Here is a 23,166-nt window from a genome sequence, read left to right on the forward strand (position 1 = left end):
ACTAGCAAACAGTTTTTGTTATAATCACTGACATGACACTGTTTTCCCCACTACTTTTTAAATAAAAGTTTGTACTGTATGCTAGAATGTCTCTTGTTTGATGGTTACATTTGGGCATGCTAAACACTGTTATTGCTGGGAAGGCAAGTGTTTAATCGAAAAACATCTCTCACATGGAGATCGAGGTGCAGCTAACTCACACAGCGGCACTTTTTGCATATGCATTACAGCTACAGCTAAGTATAAATGTTTATAAAGAACAATGACAATGGAAAAAAAGAGACGATAGTATTTACAGAATCCAGAGCAGGAACTGATTGGAAACATGCTGACAAGTTTCACACTCTTCTTTGGTCATAACAAATGCTTAGATCGGTTTAACTATTAATGAATATCAAGATAATTGTCGATAAATACTCAGTTGTTTCAGCTCTGTATAACACCACTGATGCATATTACTGTTTCACCGATGACTCTTCCCTCCAGTGTGGGTGAAAAATAAATAGTCTTGATGCAAACACATAACACACATTGTTTGTTTATTAACCAGAAAAAGTGCAACACAGCAAACCAAAGAAAGTGTGCAAAACAGCAAGTGCAAACGCGCATCTATATACATGTCCTGGGACAGAAGGGAGTGAACAGGTCAATTGTTTCTGTGACCTATTGCCTGAACTAGCTGTCCAAGCACAGCAAGGAATGCCTGGTTAAATTGAGCATTTGCAGTGTTCTCCTCCCTCTGTATTGCAGCTTTGTGCTCCCTAGCCATACGGGAGTCATCCAGCAACATCTGAATAAGCCAGTCTCGCTGGGCCAGGCTCCTCTCCCGCTGCAGGGCGTCGTCCGCCTGCATGTCGGCCAGGATGCCAGCTATGTTGTCCTGGTTTGTGCTGGTTCTCCTTCTCCTTGCCTAGATAACAATGTAGAATAAGTAGATATTGGGTTATCAACATACAGGATTAAAATGGAATACATGTGCAGATAACAGCAATGTAATGTTAAATATGTTTATTATTTCTTACCGGTGTGAACACGTAGCCGTGTTCTACCATGGGTTTGAGGCGATGTCGGTAGCGGAGAGGAAGCAGTCGGCGGCTCTACCATGGACTCTTCACTGATGGCGGCTGGACCCTCCTCACATGATGAATGGGTTTCTTGCCGATCTACAGTTCGGCGCTGTTCGGCTTAATTTCTGTGTGGGAGGTCTCTTCCTGTGACGGGACTCAGCGGCTGGCAGTCTGACTAATCATCGCATAGTACCTGCTTTTAAGCACGCTTGGAAGCTCGTCTGAACAGGTACTAAAAATAGTACCTGGTACCAGGTACTAGGTAGGCTTAAACCTACTTAAACCGTGCCGTGGCGAGGTGAGGCGAGGCCAGCGGGTGGAAATGCGCCATAAGTTAAGTTTTTGGTCGTATGTATTCAATCAATTTTTTCTTTTCTTGATATACAGACAATCCGAATAACACTCAAATATGAATATAACAAAATTATCTCTGCAAAATTGAGTAAAGCATTCCTCTATACTAGGCAAAAATGCTTTGAATTTGGTGACAAACCACACAAACTACTAGCTAGACAACTCAGAAAAATGGAAAATGAGAGAACGATACATAAGATAAAAGCTCACAATAATTCAATACTTACAAAGCCTAAAGATATAAAAGGCAGGTGTCTTGAATTTTATACTGATTTGTGTACCTCAAAGACCACTTCAGACTCTGCAACTATTAATGCATTTCTAGACAAATGTGAGCTTCCCAGACTGAGCGAGGAAGATTGTGGTTCTTTGAATACTGACCTCACAGTTGCAGAGGTTCAGAGCGCCATTGCCTCCTTAAAGAGTAATAAGGCACCCGGTCCTGATGGACTCCCAGGGGAACTGTATAAAACATTAAGTGAAAACCTGTCCCCCTACCTATCGAGCCTCTAGCCCAATGTATCAGATTAAAACCCCAGATTTATGGATACTCCACCAAAGAAACAACTAATAAGATATCATTATATGCAGATGACATCCTTTTAACACGCCTCAAATTACTGTCCTGAAACTTCTGGACAAAATCAACCTGTTTGGGACCTTTTCGGGTTACTGGATCAATCGGACTAAAACCGTTTTAATGCTGGTCCATGGGTGATTGAACACACCTAGATCATTTTCCATTTAAAGTTTCTCCAGTAAAATGTACTTACTTGGGGATAGAAGTGACAACGCAGTACTCATCTCTATTCCAGGCAAACTTCCCCCCTCTAATAGAGCAATTACGGACTAGGATTTTATTGGGACATGCTCCCAATTTCTTTGATTGGGAATATTAATGCTATAAAGATGATTTTCCTCCTGCAATTGTTATACCTTTTTCAAAACATCCCATTTTTTCTAGATACTAGATTCTTTAATAGTTCCTTTCCTATGGGGACACAAGGTTCACATAATAGACAAAACACATCTCTGTAGGCCAAAGCCCGAGGGGGGATTAGCACTCCCAAAATGTTTGCTATATTACTGGGCCTCTGTGATTAAGATGTTTACCTTTTGGTTAGACACATCAATACCAATGTCTGACTGGGTAATGCTGGAGTGGAAAGACTGCCACCCATATTCTATGGCCGCGGTCCTGCTTGCTCCAGCTGCGGTGAATAAGTCCCTGTATAATAATAATCCCATCATACATAGCATGATCTGTACCTGGAAACAAATCAAGGCCATTTTTAATCTTAAACCAATCTCTCTCCTATTACCCATCGCTAGAAATCCCACATTTGCTACCTCGAGTCTGGATGGAGCCTTTTCTACATGGAGTGAGATTGGTGTCCGATATATTGGTGACTTATACATGGGAGGCGTCTTTGCTTTATTCACACAACTACAGGGGAAGTATGAGCTGGGGAATAAAAGCTTCTTTCGTTACCTACAAGTCAGGGACTACATTCGGAAATATTTAAGAGATTTTGAGACGATAACACAAATAAAATAGATGACTGTCTGAAGCTGTCTCCTAACAACAGTAAATTGATATCCCACATCTCTATTAATCTCTTATTAATAAGCTCCCCCTCGACTAAAAATTATAAACATAAGTGGAAGAGGTGAATCAATTCCACATGATTTGTGGAAAGAGAGTCTTGACAATATACATAATTATTCAGATAACGCAAGACACTGTCTTGTCCAATTTAAAATTATACATAGGCTTCATTACTCAAAGGAAAAACTGCATAAAATATACCCAGAGGTGTCACCTTTGTGTGATATATGCCACTCTTCTGTAGCAACACTTCTCCATAGCTTTGCTCTGTGCCCAAGGATCCAATTGTTCTGGAACGATATATGTCACATTATGTCTGAGGTCATAAATACTTCAATCGAACCTGAGCCTCTATTCATCATTCTTGGAATGTCGGAGACCTTCAGGAAACTGAGTGTAGCACAGCAGCGTTTTCGCTCTTATTGTCTTATAATAGCAAAGAGATTAATCCTCATCTTATGGAAGAGCACAACTATACTTACCTCTAATATGTGGCTAGAGGATTTAAAGGCGACATAGAATGCTTGTATCACACATATATGTTAGTTATGGAGGTCTACTTACATATATTAACTTGTTTTCATGATTAAAAACCTCCTAATCGCTGCAAACGAGCCGATCAAAATATCTCCTCGCTGACGCTCTCGTCAGCCGCGCTGTTTCAGACCAAACAGTTGCTGTGATTGGCCAGCCAACGAGAGCTTTCCTACTGTCCTGTGATTGGCCAGGTACCTGGAAGTGACGTAATAGATAGGCCAGCGCTTAGATACACAGCCCCCCCTCTGGCACGGTGGATGCTCTGCATCTCAGCAGCTACAACAAGACTAGTTCTTCTTCTTCTTCTGCGGTTGAATGTACGCAACCGGATGTGCCCGGACTAGTGCCCGCACCGGGAGGCGCTACGGTGGTGAGGATTTCTGATGACGACATCAAATTAAGGAAGTGTCGATCCGCTTCGCAGAGCCCAGGAAAACAATACAACACTATTTTCTCAGCAGTGGCTGAACTGTTTGTTCTGAAACTTTAGGGTTTCATAAACGAGGTAATGACGCAGATACACACAAAAACGCAGCGTTAATTGGAGCTTCCGGTCTATGTCACCTTCAAATAACACACTTCATTTGGAAAGGATAAGGTATACGCTGAAAGACAGGCTCAGACTATTCAATAAGATATGGGAACCCCTCATATCATACCTCAAAACTACGAATCCAACACAGAAGTCCGCATCCTAGCACACAATATATGATGATTACAATGGTTTTAGAGTGAAGGTCTCTGTGAGGGAGGGTGGCTGGGATGGCAATGTATGGGAAGGGATTAGTCGGGCGGACTTATTGCTTTACATCTCAGACCTAGTGTCATCTGCCTCTGACATTGTGAATATGTTACACCGATTTGGCAGGTTTTCAGGATATAAATTAAACTTTTTCAAAAGAGAATGATTTTCAATCAATAACCTAGCCCTCCAAATTGCGGAAACAGATTTGCAATTCCCTCTCTCTAGGGGAATTAATGTTACCTGTTCGTTCTCTGGTATGTATGACAAAAAGTTTGCTCCCCTGATAAGTAATCTTAAATGCAACCTTCAGAAGTGGAGTGTTCTGAACCTATCCCTAGCAGGTAAAATAGCATGTATTAAAATGAACATATTGCCGAGGTTTTTATATCTCTTTCAGAGTATTCCAGTCTTCCTTCCAAAATCATTCTTCAGACTTGTTGTTAAACTGTTGTCTTACAAACATCCTAGAATTCGTAAGATATTCCTTCAGAGGCATAAAACAGAGGGGGGTATGGCTCTGCCCAATCTGATGTATTAAATATTGGGCAGCAAATCTACTATAAATAGTTTATTGGATTCAAAGACCAGATGCTGATTGGTGCAAACCAGAAATTAATGCGTATATATCATCATCACTCCCTGCATCAGTCACCTCGAAGCTTCCCCTCTCTCCTAAATAATACTCCTCATGTACTATTGTAATCTCCACCATAAAAATTTGGTCATGATTTAGACTAAATTTCAATCTGACGCACTTCTCTCTTTATAGTCCCATCTGCAACAATCATGTCTTTCTCCCAGCCAAATTGGATCCTGTCTTTTCCCAGTGGCAGAGGACAGGATTAAGTAAATTCAGTGATCTCTACATAGATGGGAATTTTGCTACTTTTGATGCTCTTTCCACCAAATTTAACTTACAGGGCTCTGACCTGTCCCGCTAACTTCAGATTCGCCAGTTTGTTCATACTGTCAGCCCATGCTTTCTTAATTTACCTCCAAAAAAAGGAATAGATATCATTTTGCAAACTCCCACCATAGAGGCCTCATCTCAAAAATGTATAATAGTATCACATCATTTAATAACTTTCTCTCCGACCTCCTCCATGTGCACCGTCCCTCCTAGGTCTGACCTAGGTCTCCTCTCCATTTCCCGGACCTGCAGGCAAAGCTTTGGCAACAGGGCTTTCAGTGTCGCTGCTCCAACCCTCTGGAACTCACTCCCTCTGGCTTTTGCCAGGCACCAACTCTGGAGTTATTTAAATCTCTGTTGAAGCAACACTTGTTCCACCAAGTGTTTGCCACCTGACTGTCTGTTTTCTTCTTTGTTCTCAATTGTACAACGACCTTGGGTTTTCGTGAAAGGCGCTCTATAAATCTAAGTTATTATTATTATGGTGCATCTTAAAGAGTAAATGGGTCAACCTCATGTTCTTGCCTTGGTTTGATTGAGTTCTAGGTTCTCCATTGAATCCAATATAGTAGAGTCAGTCTCTCTAGCGTATATTCTAATGTCAGTGAAACATGTAAACGTTGTCATATCACTAAGGCCGACCTGGCCCATATGTTTTGGTATGTTTTTGTTTGTATAATTTTTGGACTATGATATTTTAAACTTTATCTGAAGCTTTGAGCAGAGATATCCAACCCAGTGCTGAAACTGCTATATGTGGAGTGACAGGGGAGGGTATCAATGACAAATAAATTAAAAAATGTGCTTGCTTTTTCAACTCCTGGCCCGGAGAAGAATCCTGTTGGAGTGGAAATCAGCACATCCACCCAAAGTTTCCTCCTGGATGAAAGACCTAATTCTATTCCTCAAGCTGGAAAAGTTAAAATATTGCATTAGTGGGTCAACCCAAAGATTCCATGATACATGGGCCCCTCTACTATCTTATTTTGAGAAACTGAAAATTTAAGCAGGAATAAATCCTATTGTAGTTGTGTCTGTACCTTATTGGAGACTCAGGGACCTCAGAAGACCTCTGTAGTGATACTCACAGAAGGCAAATAGCCTACTTGTACTGTCTTGAATACCCACTTTTTCTCTTATTTATTTATTTTCAATTTTTACTGAAATTTTTCAATTTTATTTATTTATTTGTTTTGGTTTTTTTGCTTGTAACCTTTTCAGTGTAACATCTGAGGTGTGCTTTTCGAGTTTATTCTCATTAATTAATTAATTAATTAATTAATTAATTAATTATTCTATACTGGCAGCATGGTGGGGATGTGTGGGAGGGGAGAAAGTAAGGACAAAGATGCATGTTGAACATCTGTGATCAAAGCTCTTTTTCCTCAAATAAAAACATGTAAAAAAAAAAAGAGGAAAAAAGAAGTTTATAAAATTTTCATTAGTAGTTTATGGCTTTAATTTTGTTGGACTCTCGTACTTTATGAACAAGTAGTATGCAGTCCTTTCACCTTGTGCTTTGGAGTAATCAAGGGTCAAAGTTTCTTAAACTGAACAATATTCTGACTTTTTGTCAAATGTATTGTACAAATTACTTTATTTACTTTATTTAATCTTCAAATAGACACATGGAAAATCTAGGTACAGGCAGGATTTGCTGAACTGTCAGAACTGTGTGTGATAAAGGCAGAGGCTCATGTATTTGTGATATCTCTGGATATCAATACATGAAACTTTATCTTCCATTCAACTGCAGGCAACACCCTTCAGTTTCATATAACTAGTGCAGTGCCCGTGCATTGCACTTTTTTTGTGTGTGTTTTTAGTAATTGTTGGTTTGGTGTGTTTGAGTGCTCATTGTTACTATTACACACAAACTTCTGTGATATTTTTATTTGTGTATGGTAGAAAGCAAATACTGATACTGACATAATGAAATACAATAATTATGGAAAATTGAACTACATGGTTGCATAACAGTTAGTTGGTTGTCAGATCAGGATGCAGAGCTAGAGTTCAGTAGGGTGACACCTGCAGGAAAGAAGCTTCCTCTGAACCTGTTGGTTCGGGTGCGGAGAGACCTGTAACGTCTCCCAGAGGGGAGTGGGGTGAGCAGTCAGTGGTTGGGGGCCTTGTCTCACTCACGGTGCTGTGTGAAACATGGCTCCGCTTCAGACAACACGCCGAGCTGATGTTCTCTGGACCCCTGAAAGGAAAACCCGAAGAGGAAAAATGCAGTTACCTTCTCCTGTGGATTGGGGAGAAAGGACGGGAGGTTTACAATACCTGGACACTGGGGGCGGACGTCGCTAAGAAGCTAAACACGTACTATGATAATTACATGAGTACCTCACGCCCAAGTCTAACCCTATATACGCGAGATACCAGTTCCACGAGAAGATGCAAGGGGACGCAAACAGACCCAATCAGCGACAAGATGGTGAGGGATTGCATTGTTTTCGCAACTAATCCTCTGTGGGTGCGTGACAAGCTGCTTAGCCATGGCATAGACAGGTAGGTAGACAGCAGGTAGAATTGTTCATTGATGGGCTCATGACCGAAAGCACAGGAGGACAGCAACGAACAAGCATACACTGAAATTCAAAAAAGACGCACAGATTAATGCTATGTTCAAAAGACTGTTTCAAGATGTCACAGTGAAACCAGACATCCAAAGGCTCACCACCTATGGAGGGGAACTATTGAAAGTGAAGGGCACCTGCAATCTTTTATGTAAGCATGAAGATAATTCCATGATGCTCAAATTCTACATAGTTGATACCAAAGCACCCCCAATCTTAGGATGAGAGCCAGTCGAGATTTAAGTTTAATAAAACTGATACTGGCAGTAACTGAGGAGGACAAAGAGCACCCCTGTGACAACTTATAAAACAAGACAGTGAGTTTGTATGGGACAAGAATCATGACAAAGTGTTCATGCAGATGAAAGAACTGATAACACATCACCCCGTGCTTGCATACTTCGACCCGCAGAAAGAGCTGAGACTCCATGGATGCTTCGAAATGCGGCATCGGTGCTGTCATGCTTCAGGAGGGACAGCCCATCGCATATAAAGTTAAAGTTTAATTTAATTTTATTAATCCCCTTAGGGAAAGTATTCCTCGGCATTTTGACCCATCCTAGAATTAGGAGCAGTGGGCTGCCACACTGAGTAGCGCCCGGGGAGCATTGGGAGTTGGGTACCTTGCTCAGGGGTACCCCAGCCCTTTTTGGCCAGGTGGGGATTTGAACCGGCGACCTTCCGGTTACAAGTCAAGTTCCCTTTCCACTTGGCCACGGGCTGCCCAAAAAAAAAAAAAATATGCATCCAAGTCACTCAAAAGCACTGAAGAAAACTATGCGCAGAACTGTATGCAGTACTTTTCGGGTACAAGCATTTCCACAAGTACATGTACAGGTGCAGAGTAAATCTGATCACAAACCTTTAGAAGTAATCGCCCGAAAACCCCTGGCCGCAGCACCACCACGCTACAGAGGACGATTCTGCAGCTCAAAAAGTACAACATTCACATCATCCACTGCCTGGGAAAAAACATACCAGTGGATGACACCCTGTCCCATAAGTCCATCGAGCACCAGGACACCAGCCGGAAAGAAAGTATGGAAGCACAGGTACTCAGGGAAACAGATCGATGCAGAAATTAGTGTTCGAGTCAAGACCACCTAAACCGAGACCAAGTCGAGACTTAGACTTTGAGGGGTCGAGACCGAGACAAGACCAAGGCTTTGAGGGGTCGAGACCGAGCCAAGACCAAGACCTTCTTAATTTAAAAGTGGATTAAAACCATAGATCATTATTTTGGAATTAACCACATATTTGTAATAATAAACTGAAAACAAAAGATGATGAAATGTAAATAAATAATTGTTGCATTATGTGTGTACAGCATGTTGACCTAATAACAAATGTGCACAATTTAGACACTATGACAACCCAGATAAGTGATGGCATTAATGTTCTATAAAATAGACCAAAATTATAAAGATGAAATTGTTCAAAAGTCAATGTTCTTTTATGTGTTCAAAAGTTTAACCATACATTATGAGTCTAATCTGGTCTAACCTTTTAAAAATATCAGATAAATGAACAAAGATTGCACCACAAGGTGGCGCTTCGAGGTCATATTATGGAAAAACTATATCACGTTTGAGACTAATGGTTATTCTACATCTTACTTCATAACTCTTATTACCCATGTTATTGTGTGTGCGTGCTTGCAGTTACAGCTATAGGCTAGTAGGCTACGTAGCTTTAGATGTGTCCTCAGGTTCGACATCGACTGTTTCGAAGTCAACAGCACCTTTACTGCCGGCAAACACTCTTTGCATTGTACTAAAATGTTTGGGCGCTTATCTTCTGTCTGTGTAAATATTTTTCTTGTATTTCCAACCCAGGAACGTCTTGTGCGCCTCTGACATTGTTGCTGCTGACTGCCGTAACGTTAACAAGTCGATTAGGTCTAGTGGCAGAATGGCACATGACCAGAGAGAGCCAATCACAAGTGTCGGCTTTAGAAGGAGGATGTTGATATGACAAAAACTATTTGATAAACCGAGCTTTTGCGGCAATTTTTTTGCAAAAACTATTAGTCTTTTGCAAAAACTAATAACAATAAACTAAGAACAACAAAGGGAAAAAGTATCATAGGAAACTTCTCCCTGATTCTCTAAACACAGCAGCTGTTCATTTGTAAAGTATCTTGATAATGTATGTTATGTGTACCACATAGCCTACAATTTAATAAGGGACTACTTTACGTTGTCAGAGCATGTTGTTACAGGTGCGCATTAACAAGGTACCTGTGATCTGTATGTGTTGTTGTTGAGTTGCATCCGACCAGTAAAGAACCACGAAACTTAGTTCCCTTTCGCCAGTGTTTTTATTAACAATATAATTGTGTAATTCGGCCACATACACAACAATTGGCGACGAGAATTATGGACCTACATCAGAGTTTCATGTTTGGTGGATAACGACACTCGGAGGAAAGGAGAGAAAGAGGAGCTACACACGTGAAGACGGGTGAGCTTGTTGCGCTGGCTAAAGGATACGTGAGTCAAGTGAAATATACAGTGACTTGCTAGTAGCTAGCTAAAAGAAAAGTAAAGACAAAGAACGGACTGATAACGTAGCAAAGATGGCAATGATTGGGACCATCACAGCATTTGATGCTGACTGGGCAACTTACATTGAACGGGTGGAGTTGTACTGTGATGCTGACGATGTTGAGCAGGGAAGGAGATCCAGTGTCTTACTCAGCGTAATGGGAGCGACATAATACGGACTACTCCGGAGCTTATTAACCCCTGAAAAGCCAGCCGACAAAAACGTTCAAGCAAATAGTAGACACTCTCCAACAGCATTTAAACCCCAAACCACTGGTTATTGCTGAAAGATTTAATATTCATAAATGGAATCACAGCAAAAATGAAAGCATCTCTGAATATTGTGCAGAATTGCGCAATTTATCAGAACATTGTCAGTTTAGTGCTGGTCTGTCTGTCTGTCTGGGTGCTTTAGAGATACAACAAAAATCTCTGGAATATGCTACAAATAAAATGTCACTGAATAGGAATGAAAGAAAGACCTGCTATCGTTATGGCAACATGTCACGTGATCCTGATGACTGTTGGTTTAAAGACAGAGACTGCAGGAACTGTGGCAAACAGGGCCCCATGGGCAGGCAGGCTAAGGTAAGATCCTTCAAGACAGTACTGGGAGCAGTGTGTTTGTAGTTTTACACGTTTGGAACCTGGCCTCAGATTTTCCTCTCCTGGTCCGTAGTCATGTCCCTACAGTTGGCACAAGAACACCAGCAGAAGGTGGGTTATCATCCCTGCACTGATGCTTCATCAGAGCATCAAAAACTAGACCTGGTTTTGTCTCCAGCAGCTGAGCTGTTAGATCTCTGTGCTCCTCCACAGTCGTCTTCACCACATGTCTATGAACTGAAAACCCAGAAAAGAGAAAAATAAAGTGTTTGTTTGAACGATGTTTGATAGATAAAATGACAATGGACTGCATGTTAGTAGATTATTCAGTATTACCAGTGGCGTAACACCAATTTCTGGGCCCTGTACACTCTTGTCAGTGGGCCCCTATCCATGCCAGTGCATGAAGCGCACAAGCAAAAAAGAAATTGGGGTTTTAAGCTACAATCAGATCAGATTATATTGATGACTGGTTCGTTCATTCACCACCTGAATTGATTAGCATACAAACATCAGCAGCAGCTGACTTTCAATTTGAATTTTTTTCAAACATTGTACAGTACAGTACATTGTGCTACTTTGAAAACCGGATGTTAATTTCCTTAAAAATCAGCTGCAGGCTTTTTACCGTAAATCCCTTTATAATTCAGGTGTTAAAATTAAGCGTCAGGTAGTTTGACTACAGAGAAACTAGTGATAGATAGCTTGATTGCAGTAAGAATTAAGTAGTTCCTGACGACTTGTCGTAGAGCTGCACGAAAACGAAAACTTGCTTGTGTTTTGGGATTTGTGTGTATTTTCTGTCCTGCGTGTTTTGGGGTTTGTGTGTGTTTTCGCTTGTGCGTGTGTTTTTGTTTTCATTTGTGTTTTTGAATCTGCAGCTTGTTTCTCCTTCTATTTTGGGTCATTGCAGTGCGTTTTCCCCCTGTTGGCCACCGTATTTATTCACTCCAGCATCAACAGCATGTATTGCAGAATAGACAGCGCACACTCACATCAGCTAACATAATTAGCAACCCAGCAACCAGAGCGCCCCCCCCGGAAAAAACTAAACACAGCGGGGTTAAGCAAACTGTGATGTTTTATTATATGTCCACAAGGACATATAAAATATATATGCTAAATATAAAAAATGGAACACGATCTTTGTAAAAACTAATAATATAATTTAAATTAAAGACAAATTTCTCAATTGCACAAATCATTCATCAGATCAATGGAAAAAACATACTGAAGAGAAGCCAGTTATACTATACATGCCAGGAATATACACAATAATAAGTGCAGAAAGCATCAATAACAATATAGTACAAATACAATAGAGAATAAAGATTCTTAAAAACACAAATCCTTCTTACACAAATGTGAAAACACACTCAAGATAATGTAATTATTATACAATCAACCCAAACCATGTGGGTTATTTGGAAGAAAGTCGAGGTGTGACTGATTTTAGCCCACTAATTAGAGTAGCCTATTGCTTTATCCTCTGTTATCCCCTTGCCCTTTTCAGTAGGGAGACCCAGTAACTCCCATACTCGTTGACCTAGAGGTGAACTGTTTTTCAACTTAGTATGCCAAGTTAGTATGAAAAATAGCTCAATAGAAGGAAGGCTACAATAAAAAAATATACCCTGCAAACAATAATAATTGCAATAATAAAGAAACACTAAATGTTGACAGCTGAAGAAATGCAAATTAGGCCTAGTTAAAATTTTGAGGTGTGTTGCCAATGCCAATGCTTAACAGAGAATCACAAGAGCATATAAATACTTAATAGTGAAAAAGTTGGAAGCTACTTTGTTCATTAAAATAAAATCACAATAATATTGTGTAAATATTGATTGATATGTCAACATGCACAGTTGTTGAATCACAGACAGCAAACGTCTCTGTCAGTTAATTAATTAAATAAACAATTAAATAAGTGATTCATTAACTAATTCACCAATTATTTATTAATTAATTTAGTCTGTATTATATAAAAGTTCCTGGAGGAAACACCAAACTGAGAGTGGTTTGTGGTTTCGATAAAGGCCAATATTTGCAGACTTCCATGACAGTGGAACAGGAGCTCATACTGGCCAGAATAAAATATGAGATGCTATTTATATAAATTTTTTCTGACAAGTGGGTAAAAATATGCAAAATCACATAACAGACTTTGGCCTTTGGTTGATCCTAGCAGCCAAATTCAGTGAGCCTATGGTTTTGTGTTGAGCTAGGGGGTGAAGACATACTGTAAGTCAGACACTGACTACAGTCTAATTTAGACACTTGAAATCTTTCTGTGAGACAATATAAAAACAAGATGAAAGACAATATATAATACATTTACAAAAAAACAATACATTTTATTGACATATAATTTAACCTTTTTCTTATAGAAAAAGGGTGGGGGTAGCTCAGTGGTTAAGACCGGTACCCTGTGTGCAAAAGACATCATGGTCGCAAGTTCAACTCCACCCCTGGCAGGTTGTACTCAATTCCCTTGTAAATCGCTTTGGATAAAAGCGTCTGCTAAATGACATGTAATGTTATCAGTACATTGTGTTTGCTTTTGATAGAACTTTATTTTGAAAACCTGAAATAGGACTGCTGAGTTTGGACCATTTGAGTAGAATTGACATAAACGAGAGAATATTGTTGTTGTTTTTGTCAGTGTTGGGAAACAACTATAGTGGCAATAATTTGATTGATAAAAATAAAATATTTTTTACATTCTAAAATGGGGCTCCACCCTGAAAACAAGGAAAAGACAGTCAATCTATGCCTTTAAAATCAGTCTTAAATAATCACTGTAATTGACGATGATATCAAAGATATCCCAATTTAACAGTATTGAAGGTATGAATCCGAGCATAGACCCTCTCAACCCCCATTTGTCACAAATATCACTTGCTAAGCTACAACAACACAGGCTATATACAACATAAACACCAATGTGTGTGTGTGTGAGTGTGTGTGTGGGGGGGGGTTTCAAAAATATTTTCAAAATATTTTATTTAATTTAAATTTTTTATTATTTTATTTTTATCAATCAAATTATTGCCACTATAGTTGTTCCCCAACATCAGGTTTTATTGGAGTAATAACTCAGCAGGTTTTCTGATATGATGACATCACTGATATTTTCTGATATTTCCAATCTAAATTATATTTATCAACTAGTTTGCTACCTTTAAGCCTCTGGCAATTCTCCTTCACATTCCTTATGTTGTACAATCTACAGTACACTTGTATTTTTCATATGGAAATAAATAAATTAAATTAAATTAAATCAAATGGAAGTGCATCAACATGTTAGGTTTTCTTAAATATCCTGTTTAGATTTGAATGTGTGCTGCTCCTGTAAGAGTGCACACTGAGTTTAATGGGAAACAATGCTGCTGATGAATTACATTTGTAGGTGGAACTCAGAATTACTGCATTTCCTTGAGCTCAGATTTCCAAAGAAAACTTGGAACTTGGAGCTACCTCACCCACCCCATGTTAGGATTTCAAAATGGCTCCCGCCATACAAACACTGCTACTATTACCGTTAATAGCACTTCTGTCATTTGTTTCACAGTAAATCAGTCATACATAGTGACATAGTACTCTTTAGTATTTCAGCATAGACATGTTGCTTTGTTGTTTGTGTGCACAAAATACTGTGTTGAGGTTATCGACTGGTATTGCTAACAATGGTTAGTCCAAGAGGGTTTGCGTCCATGGTTCTTTACGACTTCTCAACTGGAATGTGGTGAACCACAGGGTGATGTCGTTCCCAGTTCAGACTTGTAAATGGGAGGCAGCCTTACAGTATGAATGGAAATCACAGTAAATCTGTTTCTAACAACCATATTTCTAATTTGTCTCCAGTTGTAAAGACACTGGCTTGTATTGACAGATCATGATGCTCTTCGAGGGAGGAAGTGTGTGCAGGGCTGGTGTCGGCCCACACTGCTGCCCTTTCTGAGCTCTCCTTTGTGTGACAGAGCCAGGTAGTTTCCAGGATGAGACAGAGAGGAGTAGGTGGTGTAATGATTCTCCTCCAGGTTCTCCTTCAACAGGCAGTCGGAAGAAAACTGCTCCTGGATACGACAGGCAATTATCAAACTATGCTATTCCATATTCCATATCCATTTACACACACACATGTATATGTATGTGTATCGTCCCATGCACTCCCAATATATCAGCATATCAGATATTGGCAAAAAGTCCTATATTATGCATCCCTAGTTTGAACCAGGCAGTAAAGCAGGTGTGAGAAGGGGTTTCATACCGTTCCATATGCCTGTCCTTCTTTACTCATACAGAGGAACAAGCCACTCTTGACTCCTTTGATTCCGACGACTCCATGTTTCATAGCAAACACTTTGAGCCAAGCTTATAGATGAAAAAAATGCAAAAGTAAAGAAATATTTTCTGAATGGTTATACACAATATACAATAATTGTTGCAAAACCATGGTAAGGAGGTGGTGTGTGAGGACTGAACTCACAGAACTCAGTGGGATTGTGGACTCCTCCAACAGAGCCATTGGGCAGAATCTGAAGATGGTAACCAATCCCAACACGGCAGTAGAGCAGCTGCTGCTTTACCCTTTCTCCTATTGGATGAGAACCTGGATTACAAAGAGAAAGACTAATATTACTATCTTTTAATGAACAAAGTTTACAAAGTGTTTCAAATGCACGAGAAATAAGATTTTCCAAATGTCAGTATAAATAAAATAAAAAAAGATAAGCAAAAAGGGAAATAAGGATATCACATAAAACTGAGAATAAGAAGAAACAACTTCTAAAAGAATTCAAAAAATTAATAGAAAATAAAGCAACTAAATAATAATCATAATAACAAAAAACCATAGTAAAAATTGGTTTAAATCTTAATGTTATCTCCTCAGACAGCTTGTTCCAAATTGAGGGGTCCTGATGGCAAAAGCACAGTACTTTAGATTTAAGCCTTAATTAACCTGAGGATCTGAGGACAGCTGGCTAATACTGGGTCAAAATGTCTGTTATGTAAGTCTGGACCTGACTTTGATGGGGTGGCTGTGGTCAGTGGGTAGACCAGGTTGACCTTCAACCCAAAGGTCGGAGGATCAATCGCTGGCTCCTCTAGTCTACATGCTGATGTGTCCCTGGGGAACACGCTTAACCTCAACACTGAAAGCTGTGTGTGCAGAATGTGAATGATGTGATAGGAAAATTGTGTGTTGTATGAATGTTAATATGAATGTGTGTGCATGGGTGAATGGCAAAACTGTACTGTACAGAGAGTGTCAAGACGAGGAAAAGTCCACAAGCCAAAATGTACGGGGTGGAGTGGCTTAGTGGTTAAGACCGGTACCCTGCGTGCGAAAGACATCATGATTGTACTCAATCCATCGTAAGTCGCTTTGGATAAAAGCGTCTGCTAAATGACATGCAATGTTATGTATAAGTTGTATATCTTTGTTATGTAGAGCAACAAAATGGGAAATGTTCACATTAAAGAGGCTGAAAAATTGTTGACAATTAATTTAACAATTTATTAATAATTGATTAGTTGTTGCAGGCTGAGGTGCTTTAAGCAGGCTCAGCACAAATTATGGAACAGTGGCTGGTCACTTTTGCTGAAATTGTGTGTGACAAAAAAAAAGAAGACAGAAATAGTTTAAAACTCCATGAGTCAAACAATACAGATGCTGCTGCTAATGATTGTTGAGTTTACAGATTAATTCAGTGAACCTTTTAAAATGCATTATTTCTGCTCTCTACTTTAGAAACACAGCTACAAGAATGTAGGCAGATCATTTGTTGCTGTACATAGATGTCTTACTGTTGTCATAAAGGGGAAATACCTAAATCCATCAATCCTAATCTAGCAGTATTGTTGCCAAATGATTTTTCACAGAATTCTTTAAAAGTCCACTCAAACAGTGCAGAAGGTGGGACTGGAAACAATAGAGTGTCATGATACAGGTTAGGGTTAGATACAGGTATTATTGCTCTTGCAGAGATGACAAGGCTATCATTTAATGCAAATGCATTAAAAAGTGTTTCCATGTTTACTGGTGACTGATTGATACAACAATTAATGGCCCGTGGCCAAGTGGAAGGGAACTTGACTTGTAACTAGAGAGTTGCCGGTTCGAATCCCCACCCGGCCAAAAAGGGCTAGGGTACCCCTGAGCAATGCTCCCCGGGTGCTACTCAGTGTGGCAGCCCACTGCTCCTAATTCTAGGATGGGTCAAATGCAGAGGAATACTTTCCCTAAGGGGATTAATAAAATATAATTCTTTCTTTAATTGATGTGGACATGCCACAACACAGCATCAATTGCATTAATTGTTGTGGCTGCGCGCAGCGGCTCTGAGCCCTCTCTTCCAGTGCTTGTCAAGCTGTGTAGTATTGCATTACAGTGCAAACACTCTGTAAGCAATGACTTTATTGACACACACGGAATACTGGTGGATATCAGTATCAGGGAGAAGGCGGAGACAGCGCAGAGAGAGGAGAAAGAAGCGGGGCTGCCGAGCCGGTATCTTCATACAGTTAAGGAAACATCCACCCAAACTGCCATTTCCCAGCATCTTCCTGTCCAACGCTGGATCCATCGTAAACAAAATGGGCGAACTCAAACTTCAGATCGCAACAAACAGACTCATCCAGGACTGTTGTATGCTGCTGATCACAGAGACCTGGCTTAACCCTCGCATATCGGACTAGCCATCAAGCTAGCAGGCCGCATAGCTCATCACCAAGACAGGAACAGCAACTCCAGTAAGAGGATGGGAGGGGGAGTATGCTTGTTTGTGGACAATAACTGGTGCACCAATAACACCACCATCGACAGTCACTGCTCACCAGACTTGGAATACATAACGATTAAGTGCGACTGGTTTATCTCCCCCGGGAGTTTTCTGTTGTCATAGTGACGGCTGTGTATACCACCAGACACTAATCCCAGCTCAGCCCGCAGCCACTTGTACAACGCCATCAGCCTTCAACAGAATAAATATCCAGATGCTGTGCATGTATTTGCAGGTGAATTTAACCATGCTGACTTGAAAGTAGTACTTCCTAAACTATACCCATCAAATGTGCCACCAGGGGGGTAATACTCTGGATGAAGCCTATACTAATATCAAACATGGCAATAGGACTACACAGCTACCTCACCTGGACTCCTCTGACCATATGTCCCTGTTCCTGACCCCAGCATACATCATGGCCTGATGGTGCCTCACAGCAGCTGCAGGAGGTTTTGAAAACACCAACTGGGATATTTTTAGACACCAGGACCTGGAAAAGAATACCTCCACCGTACTCCTACTCCTCCTGCTACATCCAACACTATCGAAACTGTCACAGTGAACAGGCGTATCCGGGTGTTTCCAAACCAGAAGCCAGGGATGACAAAACAAGTACAAGTGTTTGACCGGATGGTGTGACAGGGAGGGCGCTGAGGGACTGCACAGATCAACTGGCTGGTGTTTTCACATTGATATTCAACCAGTCGCTGTCCCAGTTCACAATCCCACCCTGCCTGAAGTCCTCCACAATCATTCCACTACCAAAGAAAACCACCGTCAGCCGTCAGTTTGCTTGTAGAAAAAAACGGTCTACAGAGGATGCCATAGCCACAGCTCTTCACGCTATACTGTTACATCTGGAACAAAGGGGGAGCTACGTCAGGATGCTCTTCCTCGATTTTAGTTCTGCTTTTAACACTATTATAGCAAACAGACTGGTGGAAAAACTTCTGGACCTTGAACAACACGAATGCTCCCCTTGATGTGTGTGAGAAAGTCAACATGTTGCCTGAGATTTAAACAGTCCAGTAGCTATAGGAATTAGGCTGCAATGTGGCAAGATGGGATGTTCACGAGGTTTAGTTTAGGTGGACGGTAAATTAAAGCCCACATAGACCGGAAGCTCCAATTAACGCTGCGTTTGTGTGTGTATCTGCGTCATTACCTCGTTTATGAAACCCTAAAGCTTCAGAACAAACAGTTCAGCCACTGCTGAGAAAATAGTGTTGTATTGTTTTCCTGGGCTCTGCGAAGCGGATCGGCACTTCCGTAGTTTGATGTCGTCATCAGAAATCCTCACCACTCCTCTCACCACCGTAGCACCTCCCAGTGCGGGCACTAGTCCGGGCACATCCGGTTGCGTACATTCAACCGCAGAAGAAGAAGAACTACTCTCGTTGTAGCTGCTGAGATGCAGAGCATCCACCGTGCCAGAGGGGGAGCTGTGTATCTGAGAGCTGGCCTATCTATTACGTCACTTCCAGGTACCTGGCCAATCACAGTACAGTAGGAAAGCTCTCGTTGGCTGGCCAATCACAACACAGTCTTGGTTCTGGGGGTGTGGTTTTGGTCTGAAACAGCGAGGCTGACGAGAGCGTCAGTGAGGAGATATTTTGATCGGCTCGTTTGCAGCGATTAGGAGGATTTTAACCATGAAAACAAGTTAATATATGTAAGTAGACCTCCATAACTAACATATATGTGTGATACAAGCATTCTATGTCGCCTTTAAAAGAACTGTTATATGGAGGGGATGCTTGCTGTTAAATGCTAGACATTCAAAAGAGGACAGTTAATGGAGGGGCAGGGGAGACAGTCCCAAGTGACTGCGATAGAAAACAGCTAGGCCTCCACCATGACCAGAGCTGCGGGCTTGATGGAGGTAACAGTAGCCAGGATGACAGGTCTCATTTAAAACAGAAAATACATCCGGTTGATGCCAGGTTTCCATGAGACAAATTATATCCAAACATTTGTCCTGTATGTGATCATGTATGAGGCATGATTAATTTGTGAGGGATTAGACATTGAAAAGTTAGATTTTCGTGTTGGAAGGAGTAATGTGTCTTTATACTCATTTCAGTAGACTGAAATTCACCCAACGTTGCAGCCACTTCAGGGCCACTGCTTCGTCTGGTCACCAGACCGGGAGAAAACAAACTTTCGACGTGAGCTTCTGTGGGCTTCTATGGGCTTCTGTGCGCTTCTGTGCTCCCGGCAATTTGAGTCAAAAGTTACCCACCGCAACTCTGATTTAAAAAAAAACAAACAAAAAAAAACGTTTACAGTTTGATGAAAGTTAGTGGGCCTTGAGGATGCCTACAAGGAAAAACAAAAGGTCAATGCAAACGGAGTTATTCAGCCAAACTTCCACGCCTAGCAGTGTAATGGAGGATGACAAGGGCACACATACGCACGTCTAAGTGGGTCAGAGAGAGAGCGGGGGCCTGGGCCTCATATTGAAAGAAATAAGAGAGTTCAGAGAGGACAACATTCTGCAGCTGACAGCGATTCGGGAAGAAATGAATAAAACTAGTGCTAGGATCAAAGAGGCGGAGAGAAGGATTGATGCGACCGAAACACGGCTACAAGTGGCGGAGGATACGGTGCAGGAGCAGCTACACCTTCAGATACACCTGGACACTAAGCTGACGGATCTAGAGGGCCGCTCCAGATGTGAAAATATCAGAATTCACGGCGTTAAAGAGGGAGTGGAGGAGAATTCCCCATCGATGGCAGTGTATCTGGAGCGCTTGCTGTGGGAGGGTTTGGAGCTCCCGGGCACATTTGAACTACGCGTAGAAAGAGCTCATTGCTCCTTGATGCCAAAGCTGCCCGGGGAGGTCCATCGTTGTCAAGCTGTCAAGTTACAGGATGAAAGAAGAGCTCATCCTCTCTTGGATGAGCTCGCCGATAGTGAAGAGCTCAAGAGTCAATCTTGACCACGACTACGTGCTGGATGTCTTCAAAAAGCGAAGGGAATATGCCTAAGCGAAAGCGGTCCTGAAGGAGACGAAAATCTGGTTTCAGACGCCGTTCCCCAACAGGTTTAGAGTTTTCTACCAGGAGGGAATTGTGGTGTACGAATCAGAGGCGGAGAAACGGAGGATATGGCGAAGAGGGGACTCCCAGTGTCGGTCATTAAACAGCCGGGCTCGCTTTTGGAGCGGATCCAGCGATTCACGTGGCGCACCGGGAACCGGGATAGAGCTGGCAGAGCTTTGGATTTAAAAAAAAAAACTACTTTCAGACGCCAGGACTCAGGGTAACTGTAAGTGAACTGAAACTGTTGGGAACTGTTGTGTGCGAGTTTATGAATGTAACTGGTGAGTGAGTCCGGGTAAGACCATATTTTCTTTTTTTTTCTCTGCGAACTCCCAGCAGAGGGAGGGATTAGTTTAACACATTCTGCTTAACAAAAAAAGCATTGTACGGGTTATATAACTAAGATTATAATGTAAATGTCAGGGTTTTTTTCTCTATATGCATGAAGGCCCTCTCCCACCTGAAAGGGGGGGGGGGGGGGGGGCTTTACCTTCGAGCCCCCTTACCATCAGGGCTTCACCAGGGTCAATTTCAAGACCCCACAGTTGGAAGTCTTATTTTTTGTTTTCATTTATTGTGTTCTGTGTGTTGTCAGTTTTTGTTACTGATGGACACTTATGGTGGTGTGTTTTTGGTTTATTTCATTTCTCTTTTCTTCTCTTATTGGTCACTGAATGCAAGCAGTTAAAGAAGCAACCTATTAAGTGAATGGCCTTGTCAATTCCATTAAGGAAGTAAGATATTATCCAAACTAAAAAGAGATACAGGAAAGGCATCTTTCAGATACGGAACATGCTAAATGAAAACAACTGGGCTTCAGGCATCAGTAATCATCCTCTCATTTGGCGGGCCACAGGAGGGGGGTGGCAATATTGATTTCCAACAAGACCTGTCTCGAACCCATTTTTGAAAAAAATACACAGAGGGAAGATTTGTTTTTGTGAGGTGAAATTTAGGGGGCTCATTGGTTACTCTTAAATATTTATGCTCCCCCTAATTGTGACAGGAAGTTTTTTAAACAGATATTGGATTTGATAACTGCTGAGACCCATGGGGTTCTAATATGTGGGGGAGACCTTAACATTAGATTGAATCCCAAACTGGACTCCTCAAATATACATGTAGCCCAGCCCAAAATGATGAACAAAAAATCTAGCTATGTAAGAAATCAGGTTAATTGATATCTAGAGAGAGTTGAATCCTTCAAGGAGAGACTACACTTTTTTTTCTAATCCACATTTGGTGTATTCGAGGATTGATTATTGTCTTCCTTTTGCTAAAGATCTATACAGGGTTAGTGGCTGCGATGTGGGGAGCATGGACCTTTCAGATCATAGCCCTATTTATTTAAAACTAAATCTTGATCAGTATCGGAGAGACACCTTATGGAGGTTAAATATTTTTGTACTGAATCAGATGAAGGAACAAATTAAGAAGGATATTGCTGAATACTTCGAACAGAATGACAATGGGGAAGTTTCCCCTCCAATATTATAGGATGCATGTAAAGCTGTGCTTTGGGGTAAAAATAATTGGATACAGTGCTCACCTAAAGAGAGTAAGGCAAAAAGAATTGGTTCAATTGGAAGGGGAATTAAAACAATTGGAACAAATGATCAAAAAATTTGAGAGCTACTATACAAAAGAAGTTAATTTTTACAATACAAAAATACTAAGAAGGGGGAGGGAAAGCCAGTAAACTATTAGCTTATAGGCTAAAAAAACAATAAGTGGAGAATTCAATTTATGAAATTAAAAATCCTATTACTAATACTATACACTACAAATTAAATGAAATACAAGATTGTTTTGAAAAATATTATAAAAAATTATACTTCCAACCTTAAATTGATGGAGAGAAAAAAATGGAAGATTTCTTTCAGAAGATTAAGCTGCCTAAATTGAATAGTGAAAGTCGGAATCTTGTAGCTAAAATAACAGAGAAAGAAATTTGGTTAGCTATATCACATCTTAAATCAAATAAGGCTCCAGGTCCAGACGGGTTCCCTTCCGAATGGTACAAAGTAATGGAGGGTTCTTTGTTCCCCATGTTTCAGTACACTTTTAACTGGGTTCTTAAAGAAAAAAGTATACCCCTCTCTTGGAGGGAGGCGGTAATATCATTAATTCCGGGAGGGGAAGGATAAATCTGATTGCGGTAATTTTAGACCAGTAAGCATATTGAACCAGGATTATAAAATCTTTACCCATATACTAACCAAACGTGTAGAGGGATTATTACCACAAATTATTAGCCTTGACCAGACGGGTTTTATTCGAGGAAGACAAACTCAGACTAGTATTAGAAGGACGTTACACATAATCAATCATGATTTAGAAGCAGTTTTAGTGGGGCTAGACGCAGAAAAAGATTTTG

At 40.8% G+C, this 23,166-nt stretch overlaps 1 protein-coding gene across 1 annotated transcript; it reads right to left on the reverse strand.

The window, feature by feature from the left end:
- Window positions 1–14,849: 14,849 nt before the first annotated feature.
- fgf9 (fibroblast growth factor 9) lies at window positions 14,850–18,158 on the reverse strand. The gene is made up of 5 exons (XM_058622724.1): window positions 18,112–18,158; window positions 15,981–16,087; window positions 15,446–15,568; window positions 15,227–15,330; window positions 14,850–15,032 (listed from the first exon to the last, which is right to left on the reverse strand). Exons 1-5 carry the CDS (start codon window positions 18,156–18,158, stop codon window positions 14,850–14,852), a joined length of 564 nt encoding a protein of 187 aa, XP_058478707.1.
- Between the last annotated feature and the right edge of the window lie 5,008 nt (window positions 18,159–23,166).

This window comes from Solea solea, chromosome 2, assembly GCF_958295425.1.
Source record: "Solea solea chromosome 2, fSolSol10.1, whole genome shotgun sequence".
Classification (NCBI taxonomy): domain Eukaryota; kingdom Metazoa; phylum Chordata; class Actinopteri; order Pleuronectiformes; family Soleidae; genus Solea; species Solea solea.